General features: G+C 46.6%; 2 protein-coding genes across 4 annotated transcripts in view; one reads left to right on the plus strand and one right to left on the minus strand.

The window, feature by feature from the left end:
- Nucleotides 1-28: 28 nt before the first annotated feature.
- On the minus strand, nt 29-15,279 carry Wrap53 (WD repeat containing, antisense to TP53). Of its 2 annotated transcripts, none has more exons than XM_013522145.1 (10): nt 14,372-15,279; nt 14,137-14,235; nt 13,644-13,761; nt 2,451-2,539; nt 2,171-2,261; nt 1,931-2,063; nt 929-1,137; nt 665-768; nt 387-524; nt 29-292 (listed from the first exon to the last, which is right to left on the minus strand). In XM_013522145.1, exons 1-10 carry the CDS (start codon nt 14,773-14,775, stop codon nt 46-48), a joined length of 1,632 nt encoding a protein of 543 aa, XP_013377599.1. In that variant the 5' UTR covers nt 14,776-15,279; the 3' UTR covers nt 29-45. The 2 variants fall into 2 exon arrangements, with proteins under 2 accessions (XP_013377599.1, XP_005399522.1); XM_005399465.2 differs by having other exon boundaries at nt 13,650-13,761; nt 14,372-15,272.
- Nucleotides 15,280-15,913: 634 nt separating this feature from the next.
- Tp53 (tumor protein p53) overlaps nt 15,914-19,031 on the plus strand; it is a 15,326-nt gene continuing 12,208 nt past the window's right edge. For both annotated transcript variants that reach the window (XM_005399463.2, XM_005399464.2), the window contains exon 1: nt 15,914-16,082. The gene's annotated coding sequence lies outside the window, so the exon portion shown is untranslated. The remainder of the gene's footprint in view (nt 16,083-19,031) is intronic.

Consider the following 19,031-nt stretch of genomic DNA (forward strand, 5'->3'; position numbering starts at 1 on the left):
CCTCCCCAAACAGACACAAAGACTCTAGTATCATATAAAACCTTTTTATGTAAGTTCAACCCCACCTCCCTCTGTCTTTCCTTGTCTGGTCTCACCCTGGTGGTCATCAGGGTTACTGGGGTCTGGATCCCCCATACACCACCAGAGCTGGAGCCGACACTCGAGGTGGACATGGCGCAGGGAGAGCAGTGGAAGGTCCGGCACCTGCTCCCCTTCGTCCCCGCTTTCGGTGGGCTCTGGAAACACACGCTGACCAGAGGCAGTGGCCAACAGAGGCAGACTAGGATGCAGGCTGGTGGAAGACACCAAGGGACTGTGGAGCCGGGATGCTGGCTCCCGCAGGGATCACCTCCCTCTCCCTAGCCCCATGGAAGACAACTGCAGACCTCACTCCATTGGTGCAGTCCTTCTGCGGCAGAAAACTCAGCACAGGCTCTGGCTTCCCGTCATCGTCACCAGCCCCACTGATGTCCCACACAGAGACCGCCCCGGTGGTGCTACCACTCGCTAGGAACTGCCCGCTCCTGGGAGAGAGAGACTTGTCGGCAGGCGAGCATTATCCCTGGGGCAGGAAACTCTCACACCCAGGAATGGTACTGTACAGTCCGGCTCTGGCATTCCCGGGGCATCAAGGCTTAGGCAGGAAGGGGCCGTGCTCACTCACGGGTCCAAATCGAAGTAGATGCGCTGGTTAGTGGTTACCTCCCGACTCAGGGACCATAGTGGGTGGCCAGGCTGCCGGAGATCCCAGCACAGAAGTTCAGCATCCTAAAGACACAGAACAGGGGCCTAGACTGCCTATCTCACCCGCCTCCCCCATGTCCCTACCTGCCTAAAGCTTGGCACTGCCCAACACACTACAGACTACATCCCCACTCCTGCACCACTGCCCACCTACTGCTTTGGGCTCTTAGCATGCGACCCCTACCTTGCGGGCTCCTGAGAAGAAGCGGTTGCCATCAGGATGGAAGCACAGGTGGGTAATGCCCCCTCGATGCCCACCCAGCAAGGCAAGAGGGGAGCCATCCTCCCAGGCATACAGGCCCAGAGAGCGACCGTAGGAGCCACAGGCATAGAGGGGCTGGGTAGGGCTGAAGGCTATGCAGGAGATGATGCCGCTCTGGCCCTGCTTTTTTGCTAGAGAAGGAAGAAAGGAACAAAGTGGAGGAGAGGGCAACAGCACCTGTCGTTAGAAGCAGAGGTACACCGCAGTCCCTGGCCCCAGCACCAATGTGCTGGGATTCAACATCTCCCCCGCCCTGTTTTGTCACCAGCAGCACAAAGACCTCTGATGTTTCCTAGGTCCTTCTATCCCCTCAGAGGCTCTAAATGCCCAAGGCTTCTATCTTCCCTCTCCAATCCCCGCTTTTCCTAGAAGGGAAAGAGCAAAGTCTACAGGAAATAGATTCAGTGGAATCTATTCACCTCAAATTTTCTAGGGGAGCAGGGAAACTCCGTGGGAGAAAACTGGCCTGGCACTTGTAAGGCCCTAAGTTCCATTCCCAGCACCACAAAAAAATTATTATTTTTGACAGGGTCTTGCCATGTATGTAGTTCAGGCTGGTCTTGAACTCACTATGTGTATAGCCCAGGCTGGCCTCAAACTTGCAGTGATCCTCCTGCCTCAGCCTCCCCAGTGCTAGGATTACAATGTGCACCACCATGCCAAGCCTGAGATTAGAAGATTTTTAGAGACCAAAATGTATAGTTTACAAGACATGGGTTCAGATGCAAACTAATTCTTTAACGAGCTAAGGTTGATCTTGGGAAAGCTTTCTCTAACTCTGTTGGCTTTCTCCTCTGCAATTGGGTATGACCTGCCTCCCAGGCTACACGGAGAGCAAAGCAAAACCCCACAGGTAGCCCCCACTGGCTCACACAAGGCCCCTATCCGTGCCTCTCCTCCTCCCTTGGAGGCGCAGATGCTTACCAAAGGTGGCTCGCACCTCACAGTCTCGGCCAGGCCGGGATGTGGAAAAGACACGCACGGTCCGGTTGAAGCCGCAGAAGAGCTGGGAGCCATCCGGGGAGAAGCAGAGTGAATGGGCGGCCGTCAGCTCGTCCTGGGGGCAGGAAAGGGCTAAAAACAGCTCCTTGCAAAGCCTTGGCCATCTTCAAAGAAAGAGAGCTGGGCCAGGAGAAGAGCCAGGGTGGGCAAGGAGGTTTGTACCAGGTGATTGTAGGCACGGAAGGAAGCTCGGAGCTCTCCAGTGAATGCATCCCAGATGTGAATCGGGTTCTCCCGGCTGCTGCTGGCCACGCTGAGAGAGACATGGACACTGAGGCCCAGGCACTGTCAAAGGAAGGGGAGGAAGCCAACTGACCGGCCCTCTCAGCTCCAATCTGAGGGACACACAAACCTTCAGATATCCCTGGCAGCCCTGACACTCAGGGGAGGATTCCCTTAAATCTTGTAGGGGAGTAAGGGGGAGGCAAAGGACATCACTTACTAGGAGGTATCTGGCTGGGATGAGGACATCAGAGAATACCAGCAGTAATCGTAGATGGTATCACCCTCCACCATTCGAAGGACAGGGACCTAGGCAGAGATGCAGGAATGACAGGGTCACCAGCAGGGGGGGAGTCAGTGGCCCACGCCCCTAGCATTTTACAGATGAGAAGATCATGTGTTAGCACTAACCAGACAGGAGAAAGCAGATGAGTATAAAGAAGCAAATCTTCAACGTTCAACTCAGCCTCAAGATTTAGGTCACTAACAGCAACATAGATTCAACTTTTTAAAAGCAGAGACAGAAACTAATAACCAAACCCAAAGACAAAAACAATAATAGAAATATTTACTGAGCACCTATGAGGTCCCACTTTAGCCTTTAAAGATTAGGGTTGGGGGTATAGCTCAGTGGTAGAGTACCTGCCTCGCATGCATAAGGCCCTGAGTTTGACCTCCAGTACTGCAAAAACAAATAGTTCAAACATGCAAAGATTTAAAAAAAAAAACCAAAAAACTAAAAACTAAAACTGCTGAGCACAGTGGTACATGCCAGTAATCCCAGTACTCAGGGAGGGTTAGGCAGGAGGATCACAAGTTCAAACACAACCAGGGCAACTAAACAACTTAGTGAGACTGTCTTAGACAGTAAAAAAAAACAAAAGAAAAAAAAGCTAGATATGTAGCTCAGTGCACTGGGTTCAATCTCCAGTACAACCAAAACAAACAAACAAACAAACAAACAAAAAGCGACCTCCTTTAGCTGAAGGAAAAAAAAGGTTAAAATCCCTTTCCTAGTGGAAATCTTCCCTGAGAGGTAACACTGTCCTAATTTACCAGTCGCACACATTTCTTTCTTTTTCCTTTTCCTGAGATGGGGTTTTTCTATGCACTTCAGGCTTCCTTTGAACTAGGTAGCCCCGATTGGCCCTTGAACTTGCAGCAATCCTCTTGCCTCAGCCTCCCAATGCTGGGATTACTGACATGCACTACCATACACAGCTCACACATTTCTTTAGTCAATACAGTCATATGGGAGGTGGGGAGCCCAGTATCTAGTACTGTATTGCATGACTTTTAAGTTTATTACGGTATTACACTGCCTGTATGCCTCTGTGACTTGGGTGCGATTTAGCCACAGTGACACTTTGCTCTGATTAAAATAGTAAATGTTAAAAAAATTGCATTGCTGCACAGTGCTCTGCTCTACAATGTACCACACTGATTCACCCTCTCCTGCAGACAGTCCCTGATGGTTCTATCTTTTGGCTGATGTCCTTAGACATTCTAAACACGGAGAAGGGCTTCTTCACAGCATCTGGTGAAGAATAAAATCACTGGTCTCTGTTATTCACATCACCAATTTTGAGATGTCAAATTTGATTCCAAAGTGCTAACCTTTTTTTTTTTTTTTTTGTTTTTTTCCGGTACCAGGAACCGAACTCACGACCTTGCGCTTGCCAGGCAGGCGCTTTGCCGCTGAGCTAAATCCCCAGCCCCCAAAGTGCTAATCTTAATATGTTCTCCTCACCTCAGTGTGTAAGAGTGCCTGGTAGCCAGGTGTGGTAGGATACACCTGCTATCCTAGCTACTTGGGAGGCTGAGGCAGGATGGCAAATTCAAGGCCAGTTTGAGTAATTTAGGAAGATTCTGTCCCCAAAAAAAAAAAAAAAAGTACAGGGATAGGAGCAGGGTATATTGGCACAGCCTGTAATCCTCGCACTCTGGGAGACTGATGCAGGACCATACCAAATTCAAGCCCAGCCTAAGCAATATAACGAGTCCCGCCAGGGTATAGCTCAATGGCATAAGTGCTTGCCTGGCAAGCCTAAGGTCATAAGTTCAATTCCCAGTACCAAAAAAAAAGTTTCACAATATAACGAGTCCCTGTCTCAAAATAAAAAATGAAAAATAAATAAATAAAATAAAAAATGGCCTGGGGATATAATTCAGTGTGAAGGCCCCAGGTTCAACCTTCAATCTTCAGTAACAAAACAAGAACAAAAAAAAAAAGTGGGGTGGGGACATAGCTTAGTGGTGAAACACCCCTGGGTTCAATCCCTGGTACCACCAAAAAGAATGGAAGGAAGACAGGGAGGGAAAGGCTGGGGGTTGATCTGGTGCTCTTTGTCCTCTTGGCCTTGTTAGACTTTAATTTTTCTGTCTGAAGGCCAGACAACTGTATTTTCTTACAGCATAAATGTGCGTTTCCATCATTACTATAAAGTAAGGTTAGGCATCTCTCTATATATTTACCAGCCATTTAGGTAAACTTTTCATAATTTTTGCCCACTTTTTTTAAAACCAGGTTGTTGTTTTTCTTACTGATTTGTAGAAACTCTCTAAATAGGACTACAAGCCAATCCTTCATCAGAGGTTACCCTCACAGAGCTGTCACCCAGCAACGGCTTCAATTTTCACTCCACCGCTCTAAATCCATATGGCCAAGTGCCTGGCAGACAGCTCCACTGAGGCATCTCAAAGGGACTTCAAACTCCATTTGTCCCTAAAGGCCCGGCATCTTCCCCCTTCACACCTGCTGGCCCTCACACCCCGTTTTCAAGTCTGGAATGCACACACCAGCCTTGACCATGGCCACTCCTTTACCAGTTTCCCGGCCCAACTCATCAAAGCTGCCAGCTCCTCCTCTAGGTTTCCCTCAATCTATCCTCTCCCCTTTCCCTCTCTTAAGAACCCAGTATAAGCCACTGCCTTCTTGCTGGCATTTCTGCAGCACTTGACATGTTCTCCACGTCTCCCCGTACCCCACACTCCAACAGGCCCATCCATTCTCCATACTTGCAGTCACAGTGAGGCCCCAAGATCTTATTAAGTTTGAATTCTGTGCAAAGTTACTCTCCTTTTGAAAACATTTCAGGGACTCCATGTGGCCCCTCCTTACAAAGGTGTCCACCCCCAACCACCATTCAAGATCCACCTCTACCTACTTACTCCCACCAATGGCGTCCCGCCATTGACTCTCAAGGTCCCAGAGGATACCAACTCAGCATACTCTCAACCTGCAGCTTTCATGTGTAATCATCTCCAAGTTGGAGTATTGTTCCTTCACCTCCCCAGTAACTCCTCAGATTGAATCCCCACCATTTTCCAGGGCTCTGGGATGCTTCTTCCTCTGGGCAGCCTCCCCTAAGCCGTAAGTCCCCTGCACTGCTCCCACCGCAGTGTCCCTCTCTGAGGTGGTGGGAGTCGTCCCAACACCTAGTGTGTAATCAGCAATCAGTACATGTTTTTGTGAACAAAGGGAGACAAGAGACCATTTCAGGAACACAAGGCCCAAAATAATAATACCCTGATTTAAAGTAGAGGCAGTGGTGTGGGGAACAGTAGGTAGATTAGAAAGATTAGGTAGATTTAATGAGATTTGGTAATTAATTGGATGTGTGAGGTTTGGAGAAGGAAGATTAAAGGATGAGATCCTGACTTCTGGCCTCATACTTGAAGCCACAAAGATGGTGGAGGACTTAGGAACATAGGAAAGCCGTGAGTTGGTGAGTGAGAGTGAGGGAAATCAGAGAGCATAGTCTCAAAGGAAGATTTTGCAAAAATGAGACTCTAGCATTTGAGAATAAGGATACCCTTGTCCCTAACCTAAGAGATGGAGGGCACAGAGAAAGCCAAGTCCCTCCCGGAGAGGCACAGAGGGGTGGTGAAGAGATCAAGAGCCAGAGGCTAGGGCTGGGGATGTAGTTTAGTGGTAGAGAGCACGCCTAGCATGTGCCAGGTGCTAGGTTCCACCCCCAGCACCACAAATGAGAAAAAAAGAGCTATAGGCGAGTAGTTAGGGAAGAGACTAGGTAGTTAGGAATACAAGTTTCAGAAAGCTCTGTGAAGTGACTGAGAAGGGAGGAGAGGGACTAGAAAACTATGTTGGACAGACGACCTAGTTCACACAGGTATATGGAAATACAGTCATCTCCCAGGATTTGAGGGACACTGGCTCCAGGATCCCCCATCCCATATCAAAATACATGGATGCTCAAGTCACTTACAGAAGATGGTGAAACAGATGGGCATGTACTACATGCCTGTAATTCTAGCATTCTGGGAGGCGAAGGCCAAAGGATGCCAACTCAGCTTGAACAACTTAGTGAGGCTCTATCTCAAAATAAAAAATATGCCAGGTACGGTGGCGCACACCTATAATTCCAGCACTCGGGAGGCTGAGGCAGGAGGATCACTCAAATTCAAGGTTAGCCTAGGCTACATAGTGAGTTCAAGGCCACACTGGAATACGTAAAAGATCCTGTCTCAAAAACAAGCAAGCGAATAATCAAAATCTTAAAAAACCTAAAATGGACTGGGGATATAGCTCAACGCAAAGGCCTTGGGTTCAATCCCAATACTGCAAAATACATAAAAATAAAATGGCTTAGTCTTTACATAGAACTTACACATATTCTCCCATATAATTTAAATCACTTCTAGGTTACTTATAATACCTATGCTACCTATAATACCTATGCGATAGTAAGTAACTATCACGTTGTATTTGTTTAAAATAAAAATAATGACAAAAAAAATCTATATGTTCAGTATAGACACAATTCTTTTTTGTCAAATATTTTGGATCTGTGGCTGGTCAAATCCACAAATGCAGACCCATAGACAGAGACAGCCAACTGTACCCAAAAATATCCTCCCACAATTTCCCCATGTATACAAATTTTATCAATTTCCAAATGCTAAGCTTGCAAACAATGCAAATGAGAACACTATTGAGGGCTTGTGCCAAATAATCTCAATTGTCAACTGGACTGGATTACGAGATTCCTAGAGAGGCAACTGGAGGGCGGGGGATCTACTCTCATGAGTGGGTGCTCAGAGCTCAGTGCTCACAGTGGGTGCTACACTGATGCCCACAGCTGGCTGTGCTGTTAGGAGCTGGAAGCCTCTGAGGAGTCTTCCTGCCCACCGTGGAGTAAACAGCTTTGTTCCACCTCATCTTTCCCCCACGATGTTTCTGCCTTACAGTCACAGGGCCATGGATTAAACCTCTGTATTTGTGAGCCAAATAAACCACTCCTCCAAGTTGTCAGTGTCAGGTATTTTGTCCCAGCAACACAAGAAACTGACCACTACATTGAGGTTGAAATAGAACTGGTTCATCCATCCACTATTCACTGGAGTGGATTATTAAGTGAAAAAAAGACACAAAAAGCTTCTGAAAACAAATTGACCACAACGCAAGACATAAAAATTATACACATATATATGTGTATATGATGTCTGACCTACAATATTCCTTAACTCATAAAATTCTTCTTTAAAAAAAAAAATCTCCCTATGGTTAGACATGGTGATGCATGCCTATAATCTCAGCACTCGGGAGGCTGAGGCAGGTGGATTGCTGTGAGTTGCCTGGGCTATAAAGTAAGTTCAAGACCAGTCTGAACAGCATAGTGAGACCCTGTCTCAAATAAAATAAATAAAATAAATAAAATAAATAAAAATCTCCCTATGTACAAGGTCCTGGGTTCAATCCCCTTTTCTTTTTTTCTTTCAAAAGAAAAGAGAAGCCAGGCATGGTGTAATCTCAGCACTCAGGAGGCTGTGGCAGAGGGATTGCTGCAACTTGGAGGCCAGCCTGGGCTACATAGTAAGTTTAAAGCTAGCCTGAACTACAAAGCAAGAATCTCAAAAAAGAAAAGAGAAAAAGAAAGATCCTCCCTCAAAATATAAAAAGATATTTACTGCAGACTAATTTATGATATTATAATCCTAAAAACAACTCATATATCCAAAATGGAAGGAAAGGTTAAAAAACTATCAAAAGCACTCAATGCAATATCACACATCATTAAACACAATAACTGTGAAGATCAGACCACCAGGAAAAACATTTAGGATATGATTGTTCAAAGGAAAAAGCAGGACACAAAACTACTACAGGATTATTAAGACAATATAAAAAGCTTCAGTACTTGGACAGAATGTAGAAAGGCATAGTCTATGGTGGTACACACCTGTCATCCCAGCACTCAGGAGACTGAGGCAGGATTGCGAGTTCCAGACCAGCCTGGGCTACGGACAGGACTCTGTCCTAAACAACCCAACCAAACCAAAATATTTACAGGACTGCGTTTTGTAGAATGAAATTAATGATGATTTTTCTTTTCCTTTTTTGCGGGGGGTATGGTACTGGGAACTAAACCTACAGCTTCACACATTTTACATATACTACCACTGCGATACATCCTTTGTCTTTTTAAAAATTTTATGTTGAGAAAGGGCCTCACTAAGTTACCCAACATAGCCTCTAATTAACAACCTTGCCTCAGCTTCCCAAGGAGCTGGGATGCCACCATGCCTGACAACTTTCCCTCACTAACATTTCTCTTTCTCTACAACATATATGCACAAAAATCAAGCAACCTCCCACACTGCCAGACTCTCTTCTAACCATGCTCTGCTCCTGAGCTCTTTCAGGAAAGCTGCACCAGAGGCCCTGGACTTGAGACACTGCCAGTCTCTGTTCAGAAACCAGGGCTTCCAGTGTCTTTTGCCCTCCCACAGAACTTGGACACCTGCAGCCACAGTCTAGGAGGTGGACATGAGGTGAGCCTCCAGAACCAGGCCAACCACAACAGACACCTTTCTTTGGGAAGCCACCGAGACCCCTGACCACTTTGACCCTAGAAAGTAAGGAGGTCCATCCTCTGGGTCATCCGTATCACCTAGGCATGTCTACTACTCTGTACCACCCCAACCTGCCCCAACGCCACCCTCTTCTGAGCACCCTCCCCACCCTGACCTGGGGCCTCTGAAATTCCTCCTCTAGGATCTAAAATCTCCTATTTCTCATTTTCTCCTCAGAAGGCTCTATTTGCCTTCGGGACTTGCCAGGACCTGGCTGAGCCCTGTGGCCCTCTCACCAGTACACACTTCAAGGACAGGAGGTGGGCGGGTATCGCCTCACTCCCCACTCATTTCCAAATCTTTCACTTCCCCAAACACATGCTCCCCTGTACTTCTTATTAGCCTGGCTACCCCTCTGTATTGCTCTCCCTCTACGACTGAGCTACAGTCCCAGATCTTTTTATTTTGAGACAGGGTCTTGCTAAATTGCCCAGGGTACCTTCAAATTTGCAATCCTCCTGCCTCAGCTTCCCACATAGCTAGGGAAACAGATATATACCATCATGCCCAGCACTTTGTTATTAGCTTCACAAGAACAAGGACTTTTGTATACTTTGTGCCTGTCTAGCTCTCAGTACCTCAAACAGTGTGCTTTACAAAATGTGCTCAATAAAAATGCATTAAACTGAGCAAGGCATGGTGGTGCAGACCTATTAATTGCAGCACTTGAGAGGCTGAGGCAGAAGGATCACTGTAAGTTTAAGGTCAGCCTAGGCTATACATAGTGAGTTCAAGGCCAGCATGAACTACATAGCAAAACCCTGTCTCAAAAAAAAAGCTGTGCATGGTGGCACATACCCGTAATCCCAACCTCCAGGAGACTGAGGCAGGAGTTCAAGGCCAGTCTTGATACATAGTGAATTCAAGGCAAGCCTGAACTACATAGCAAGACTTTGTCTCAAACAAACAAAAAGAAAAACAAAAAAGCATTAACTGGCCATGATGGTGTGCCCGAGTCCCCACTATTCAGGAGATTGAGGCAGGCGGATGGTTGGAACCCAGGAGTTGAAGGCCAGTCTAGACATCTAGCAAGATGCTGTCTCAAGAAAACAGAAACAAGCCAGGTATGGTGGTGCATGCCTGTAATCGCAGCACTCAGGAGGCTGAGGCAGGAGGATCACTGTGGGTTTAAGGATAGCCTAAACTACATACTGAGACCCTACCTCAAAAATAAAACAAAACAAAAATGTGTTAAGAAACAAAATGATGAAAGAATGAATGGACTTGTCCAACATCTGGCCCTGACTCATGCCTTTACTTCTTCCACAGCATCTGCTGCCCACTCTCATGGTCAATCCTAGGATTGGGCATCACCAAGACAGTACACTTCAACTTCATTCTCCTGCTCCCACCTCCAACCAACCCAGTTAGCTTGCTCTCCTATTTCTACCAGAAAATTATTCACCTTCATCAAATTCCTACTCATAATCCACTTCTAGTCCACCTTGCCAAGCAGGCCCCTGAGGACACTCTCAGGATACTACTGGTGTCACTCTTTCTGGCAATCCCCAACCAGACCATCCTCCTATTCCACCTGTACATGAAACGGACACCAATGAATACTAGTACTTATTTAACAATCACTATATGCCAGACACAGCTTTAAGCACTTTACATTAATTATTAATTCCCAAACAACTCTGTGAGGTGAATGTCATTATCTTGCTCACTTTACAAAAAAGGAAACAAGAGTCACTTAACTGGCCAGGAAAGATGCACAATCATACTAACAGGTCTCAATTCAAATGCTTAGCACAAGCTGAGCACGGTGGGGCAAGACTGTCATCTCAACACTGCAGGAAGCTGAGGCAGGAGGACTGTAAGGTCAGACTCACCCTGAGCAACTTAGCAAGACCCTGTCTCAAAATTTAAAAAGGGTTGGGGATATAGCTCAGTGAGAAGGCTCCAGGTTTAATCCTCAGTATCAGCTTATCCCTCTGCCCTGCCCCAAAAAACTGGTTAGCAACAGCTATAACAGCTATGTGCAATGACACAGGGCTTCAGTCTCTCATACGTGGGAGCCTGAGGTGGGAAGATCACTGGTTAGATGCCAGACTGGGCAGCATAACAAGACCCTGTCTTATAAGGAAAAAAACCCTCTAGTGAACACTAAGCAAAGAACAACATATATAGCCAGTTGTGGTGGCACTAGTTCAGGGTCTGCCTGGGCAGCCTGTAAGACCTTGTTACTTAGAAAAACAAAAAAATTAAAGGCTGGGAATGTAGCTTGGTGGTACAGTGTCCCTGGGTTCCATCCCCAGTACCACACACACACACACACACACAAACCAACAACAAAAAAACCAGCAATGCACACTGACATGTTTATCAGGACACAACTCTGTCAAAGCATACTAGTACCATCACAATTCTCAGTGACTTTTTTCTTTTCTTTTCTTTTCTTTTTTTTGGAGAGAGGGTCTTGCTATGAAGTTCAGGCTGACCTTGAGTTCACTTTGTAGCCCAGGCTGCCTCAGCCTCCAGAGTGCTGAGATTACAGGCCTGTGCCACCACACCAGGCTTCCTCAATGGTGTTTGAGGAATGGGTCATCCCCTGCTTTCTGCTCTTCCCACACGGAACCTCTTCCTCCAGCTGAAGAACACAGAAGCCAAGAGACAGAAACATCCAAACAGCTGCCTCTGAACCCCCCTTTCTTCATATTTTAAGGGAGGATTCTGTGCTTAAGTCCAGTGATCTCAGAAGTCTGGTACCTTCCCCCCAGCACTGCTGTGGCTTCAATGTGTTCTCCCACAAGTTCATGTGTTCAGAACTTAAACCCTAAACTCACACGCTGATGACATTTGGAGGCGGCCTTTGGGAGGCAAACAGCGTTGGATGAAGTCATGAGGGAGGCCCCATGGTGGGATCAGAGGCTTTATAAAAAGAGGAAGAGAGACCTAGGCTTGTGAGCTCACCCTGAGTGCCCTCCATCAGCTTATGATGTAGTGGAACACTCCCACATTTCCCCTTGGATCTTGGACTTTCCTGATTCCAGAATTGTGAGAAATAAACTTTTTTTAATAAGTTGCCCAGTTCTTGGCATTTTATCCTTTTTTTTTTTGCTTTTTTTTCCAGTACCAGGAATCAAACTCACGACCTTGCACTTGCCAGGCAGGCGCTGTGCCGCTGAGCTAAATCCCCAGCCCTTTGTCATTTTATCATAGCAATAAAAACCAGACTAAGACAAGCATCAATTCCTCCCTCTCTGGTGGGTTATTCCTGACATCACTACAGCACCTAATAAACCCTTCTTTATCTACTTTACCCACAATCCATTCACTCTCTCTTTTCCTCTGGTACACTCTTCTCTTTCAAAACTCTCCCATGCAAGCTGGGCATGGTGGCAAATGCTTGTAATCCCAGCACTTGGGAGACTGAAATGGGAAAAATCACAAGTTCAAGGTCAGCTTGGGCTATATCGTGGGACCCTGTTTCAAAAAAGGAAGAAAAAAACTGTCCCATGGTTTCTCAGACTCTAAAAGGCCTCTGCACAGAACCAACGATGGCTGCTCATCAACTCGCCCTCCTCACCCTACTTTCCTCCACACTGACACACTTCACGAAGGTTGTGTGAACGTACACTGCTGTTTTCCAGCTCAGTCTATCTTATCATTGCCTCTTTCTGGATGGCCCTTTCCTCATTCCCCTCATGTCTAATCCATTATCATCTTCTGGGTCTCAGCTCACAGGTCTCCTTTTCAGAACCCACCCTTACTACAATATCTAAAGTGCTACATTCTGATAATTTGTTTCTCTGTTTATTTCCTTCAGAACATGTAATTTACCGTGTTTCTAGAGACAAAGTATCACTATGCAGCCTATGGTGAGCTACAGCCCCAGCCCTTTTAAAAAATTTTAAAACAGTCTCAGTATACTGCACAAGCTGACATTGAATTTTCAATCCTCCTGCCTCAGCCTCCCCTAACATACACCACCACATGTGTCTGTAAGGATACTGATTACTTAATGGTTTACGTTTGCAAATCACACAAGAAAAACAATCAACTTTTTATCTCTCTTCCCCTCTTTTAATATACTAGCACTAACCACGGTGACTGACTTATTGCTAGTTATTCAATAAATACATATATATAAATTAACTACTGTTACAAGAAAACCACCACTTTCTATTTTTGCTGGCCTTGAACTCCTGGTGATCCTCCTTTTTCAGCCTCCACACTCAGCTGAAAGCCACTATCTTTCTACAGAAAACATGTATTCCTCACTATAGAGGGGATGAATATCTCTAAATGACTTCAGAATTCAAAGCAGAAATGCTACACGTGGAGCAGGGTGTGGTGTCACACACCGGTAATCCTAGCAACTGTAAAGCTGAGACAGGAGGACTGCCACAAATTTGAGGTCAGCCTGGGCTACATAGTGAGTTCCAGCCCAGCTTGGACTACATATCCAGACCTTCACTCAAAAAAAAAAAAAAAAAAAAAAGCAAAAGCTAGATGTGTAAATTCCCCCTTATGAACAGGAAACCTGTGAACTGTATTTCTCCCTCAATAAACAGGCAAAGTTCACCCCTACCCTCACCATTTCTGTGTACTCCACTTCCTCCCCATCATTGTACAGCTCTGGGGGCAGGTTATAAATCCGCAGGATGTTATCCGCACTATTGGTCAAGATGCAAGAGCCATCAGGAGCCCTAGAAATATAGCAAAGAGTTAGAAAATTGGTGAGGCCTTCCAAGTGTACAACGAGGGCTGAGCCCACCTAAATGGTAAGCGGGCCCCAGTCCTTGATATGAAATGGTAAGTGGGCCACAGTCCTTGATATGAAACACAAAGTCCTAGATCAGTGACGGTGAGCCTTTTAGAGCTTTCAATGATACAAACAGCCCACTGCGGCAGGCCTGCCATAGGCTCACCACCGCTGTCCTAGACGAAACTTAAGCTCCGTCATCAGAGGGATTTCCTACTCCTTCACCCACTTCTCACGGATCCTTCTCCCAAATAAGTGTAGAGTTTTCAGGTGAAAATCCCCAGGGTGCTCAACTCCCTGCTCCACTGTCCTTACTTACCACTTACAGCCTTTCAAGAAGTTCTCAGGCTGGGCACTGAATTCGGACCAGGAACCACTAAGAAATCGTGGTAGCTGGGAGAAGCCGTAGCTCCAAATGCTGGAAGGAAGATGAGGAACAACAAATCTGGGTCACCAGAGGGAAAGGAAAATGGGCCAGGCGCAGTGGGGCTGGGGGCTGGCGCATAAGGTCGCTCACGTTTCCACTCTCCTCGGATTCTAGATCACCCACTTACTTGTCTCCCTCACCCTCGGGAGCGGGCTCCTCAGAGAGGTTTTCCGCGGCCTCGCCAGCCCCCAGCTCCGGCTCGTTTGTTTCTTCTGCAGGCTGGCTTGCGCTTTCTGAAAGTTCTTGCTCCTCGACTCGAGGACTGGAGTCCCTAGCAGTATCCAACTGCGCTTCCAGGGGAGCGGAGGGAGAAGACGGGCGCCTCTCCGCCAGCTCCTGCGACACACTTGGGCCAGCGACGGGACCTGGCGACGCTAGGGGCGGGTCATCCCCTGCGGGTGACGGTGGGGTCACTTCAGGGTTTGTATTTTCATCCATCAGGGAGTCCTGGGGAGAGGGACCGGGTGGAGCGGGGGCCTGGTGTGAAGGAAGCCTGTCGGGTGACAAGAGCCACTTCTCCGACATCTTCATAGTGCGGAGGAAGCGCACCAGACTCTCGCCCCTGGCCGGCAACCCGCTTCTGCCGGCACCAGCGGTGTGGCGGGGAAGGCTCCGAAGTTCTCAGGAATCCGGACGCAAAACTGGAAAACGCTAACCAGTACCTCCCTTCTTCTACCGGAGAGAGGCAGAAAACCCCGGGAAAGAGAGGCCCACAGCGCGGATACCAAACCGAAAGCACCGCGTTCCGTGGGTCGCTACGCGCTACTTGCTCTCGCGGGACTTGGGAACCCCTTCCGATTGGACCTTGGTACCCGGGATCAGATTTCGCGCGCAACCCCAGGAGGCGTGGGCCGGGAAGTAACCGCTTAGGTTACCCTGGGGACTCCCGGTGGCTGCTAGGAGTTGTAGTCCGAAGGCTTTACCTGGGTGAAAGCACCGGACAGTCTCCCGCGGTTATCCTTAACGCCCCCTCTCGCCTGCAGAGGGCGCGTGATTTTTACAGGTTTGGCGCTTCTAATACATCTCCCTCGCCAAATTCCTGACTTGTCTTCATTCACTCAATAAATACTATCAATCAAGATTATACTTTTCCTATCTAAGCATTGGAGACTATAACAATGAACAATATAGTTAACAAATTCTCTGCCCTCATACGGTTTTTGTTGCTGTGCGTGGAAGGCAATGAACAGACAAACCTTTACAGATGGTGATAAGGATTATAAAGGAAATTAAACAAGATGTGATATAAAGTACCTACGGGAACGTCTCAGACTGAGATATTAAGGAAAGCCTTCCTAAAAGGTGACATTTTAGCTGATAAGGAAAAAATGATTCAACTGGAGCTGAAAGAACAGCGTTCCAGGCAGAATGAACGGCAAATGCAAAGGTTTTCTCCCTTCCACCCTTTATACTTCACACAGTAGCAAGACTCCTCCAAAATGTTTTCCACCGATTCTGCCCTCACAGCACCGGCTTGTAGTACCTTACCACCCCAAAATATTAGTAGCTATAGCACCACTAACAGAATAGCACCAGAGAATCCTCTCTCCGCACCCACTTTCGCAACTCTCCATTTCCTTTCCTTCTCCGCCTCCAGGCAAATTACTTGCCCTTACTTGCCATGGCGACTGTCCAGCTTTGTGCCAGTAGTCTCGCGAGGGCTGCTGGGATTGGGATTTCCCCCTCCCATGTGCTCAGACTGGCGCTAAAAGTTTTGAGCTGCTCAAAAGTCCAGAGCCACCATCCTGAAAGCAGGTAGCTGCTGGGCTCCGGGGGTACCTGGTGTCCGGGCTCGGAGCGTGCCTCCAAGGACCGTGACACGCTCCCCTGAGAACCGGGTAAGCTCTTGAGTAAGGGTGATGAATCCTCCCTGAGTCACGGACTCTCGGGCTCCGAGGATTTGCTGCGAGAATCGCAGGGCTTGGGGGTGGGGCAGTGGGGACTTAGCGAATTTGGGTGAGTGGGGGGAATAGAAGCTTAGGTAGCGGGATCAGTATAGGAAGCCAATGTTGGAAGTAGATGATGGGGATGTTAGACCCAGCCAGACCCAAAGATAGACACCTGTACAGGGAGTTGGGACTTCGGGAAACTGAGCTGGCCCAAGGGATACCCCCCGCAAGCACACCTGTCTACTCGGTGCTAGCTGTTGGGAGGCCCTAAAATAAGATGCACAAAGCACTTGGGTCTGAGACTTCAGGAACTCATGCCTCGAGACTTTAGAGTTCATGGCATCCTACTGGAAACCCTGGGCTCCATTCTGAAATTAATTGGGATGGCCCGGGAAGCCCAAGCTGCTAATGCTCCACAACTTCCGGACCTTTGTCCTTCCTGGGGTGGTATTTTCAGCGGGCCCCCGGCTCCGCTACGTGGAGAAAATCCAGTTAAAGAATGTCAGCCGTAGAAGTGGCAAATGCTAAATGAAAGGTTTGCCCCTGAGACCATCAGATCTGAGAGATCTGGCAGCCCTGTTATTGTTCGGCTCCACATTTACATTTCTGCTGCCCGCGGTAGCGTTTCCGGTTTCTTTTTGTCGGAGCAGCTCACTGTTCACCCGAATAGAGGGGAGTAGAAAGAAAAAAATGTTTTAGGCTGGTTCCTGCTGCTTTCGGAGTGAGGCTACTGCTCCCCTCCCCGACTCTGTTTTTCTGGATTACTTGGTTATTGCTTTTGCAAAGGAAGGGTGTTTGTTTTGATACATACCTCAAGCCCTCCCTCTCTTTGAATGGTGTGCTCCACCCCCTAGGTTGTTTGCACCCTAGGTGGACGCTACCATTCCGGGAGGTGAGGGGGGTAAATGTGGAGAAGGCAAGGCCTGGGAATTTTAGAAAATGGGTACACTAAGAAACCAGATTTTCAAAGGGAGCAATAGTGGCTCGTTTGTTTTTATCGGAAAAACAATTTATCTAGTTTCCGATTTGGGATTAGGCCATTCCAATTCTGGACGTAGACTGAACGTCCTGAAAGCGGAAGGGGCGGGCCTTGGGAAGAGGCTTGCCGGGGTCCTAAGTGCAGCTCTCTGGTCCCTTCTAGTTCGTCCAGTGGGAGGGGCAGCAACTAGCCCGCTCTTCGGCTCATCAGTTTGCCCTGGATCTTAAACATTTTAGGGCTGGTCATTTCATTGAGGAGTTACTACCATGCATCTGCTGTATGCCAAGCGCAGAGCCCCTGTTATGTGCTTATGTTTCTTCTAACCATAGGTAGCATTTACACACAGAGCTGTAGAGAACTTTCAATTTTTCTCTTGTCCCTTCGAAGTTTCGATCATTTTAGTCAATAAAATAAATTGAAAATAGATTAATTGGGGAAAAATAACATTCTGTTAAGCAGGAGTGCCATATACACAGTTTGAGACCCCGGAGAGCCATAGTTTTAATTTTATATAGAACTAAACAAAGAGGTAGGAGCTTGGGCTTTTAGGGAGGAGGGAGAGTGTGTAGGGTATGGTTGAGAGAAAGTGCATAGTGAACAAGCATTTTGATACGCAGATAAAGCCTCGCAGGTAACAGCTGCTTGTGGTGATCACTGTCTGGACAAAGTGTCAGAATCCCAATTGCTCCTTAATGTGAAAACATGTTTCCAAGGCAGAAAGGGAAATAACCAGATAGAAACGCATGTGCCTGACCCTGCTGTTCACTAATATAGATGTATGTAGATTTTCTTACCAAAAGGACAGGTTTCAGAACTGTGCTTATGTCTGCAAAGGTCTACAGTTTCTCTGAATAATTTAGTACAGACATCCCTAGATTTCCATGGAGTTGGTTCCAGGATGCTCAAGTCCTTTATATATGGCATAATAAAGCCTATGCATATCCTCACATGTACTGAAATCATCTCTACATCACTTATAAATACTTCGTACAAATTAATGCTATGTGAGTCCTAATTTTGAGGGGGAAAGATCTGTACACGTTCATTACAGACTACATAGTATGTGGCAACAACAACATATCTTTTTTTCCCAAATGCAGACTATGAAAAAATCAACAAATTTTAGCAAATCAAGCATGGAAAGATCTTTAATTTACTTTCTATATGACTGCATATTGGAAACCTCTTTAGAAGCTATGAGGGCTAATAAATAAAAAGAGCAAAGTTGCAAGTTACAAAGGTGATATACTTAGGTTGCAATTTATTTATTTATTTTGATGGTACTAGGGATCGAACCGATGGCCTTGTGCGTGCAAGGCAAGAACTCTACCACTGAACCACATCCCGGACCTCCAAGTTACATTTTTATGTACAGTGCTAGCAACCATTGAATCTGAAGTTAGTAAATGAGTTTTTAAAATGATTCTATTCCCAAATAAGGGGGAAAAAACCCCAATACTATTCATAAGTCAAAATAAACCTATTGCTTTCAGAATGATTCCCACAAATTCGAGGCCAGTCTGGGCTACATAGTGATTGCAAGGCTATCCTGAACTACATAGGGAGACCCTGTCTCAAAAAAAAAAAACAAACAACTGGGCATGGTGGCACACCCCTGTAATCCCAGCATGGGAGAGATTGAGCCAGGAGGATTGCTGTGAGTGAGACCAGCCTGGGCTACATAGTAAACTCAAGGCCAGTCTAAAACATAGTGAGACCCTGTCCCAAAAAGCAAAAACAAAGATAAAAGCCATACCACATGATGAATATAATCATTATGTACTATAAATATATACCAATTTAAAATTTTTAAATGCCATTCATTAACATAAAAATATAGCATGTAGTACAAAAATAATAAGTGTGTCCAGGGATAATTTTTTTTTTTAAAGAGTAAAAGAAGGATAACATAGTAATAA

The sequence above is a fragment of the Chinchilla lanigera genome, unplaced genomic scaffold, assembly GCF_000276665.1.
Source record: "Chinchilla lanigera isolate Chin_1 unplaced genomic scaffold, ChiLan1.0 scaffold00066, whole genome shotgun sequence".
Lineage (NCBI taxonomy): Eukaryota > Metazoa > Chordata > Mammalia > Rodentia > Chinchillidae > Chinchilla > Chinchilla lanigera.

Excerpts from the sequence above, each read along its gene's own strand:
- Wrap53 (XM_013522145.1), bottom strand. The coding sequence starts at position 14,775 with ATGAAGATGTCGGAGAAGTGGCTCTTGTCACCCGACAGGCTTCCTTCA. Across the intron at positions 14,236-14,371 it reads CCCGAGGGTGAGGGAGACAA|CATTTGGAGCTACGGCTTCT; the intron begins GTAAGTGGGTGA and ends TCTTCCTTCCAG. Across the intron at positions 2,064-2,170 it reads TCCGTGCCTACAATCACCTG|GACGAGCTGACGGCCGCCCA; the intron begins GTACAAACCTCC and ends TCCTGCCCCCAG.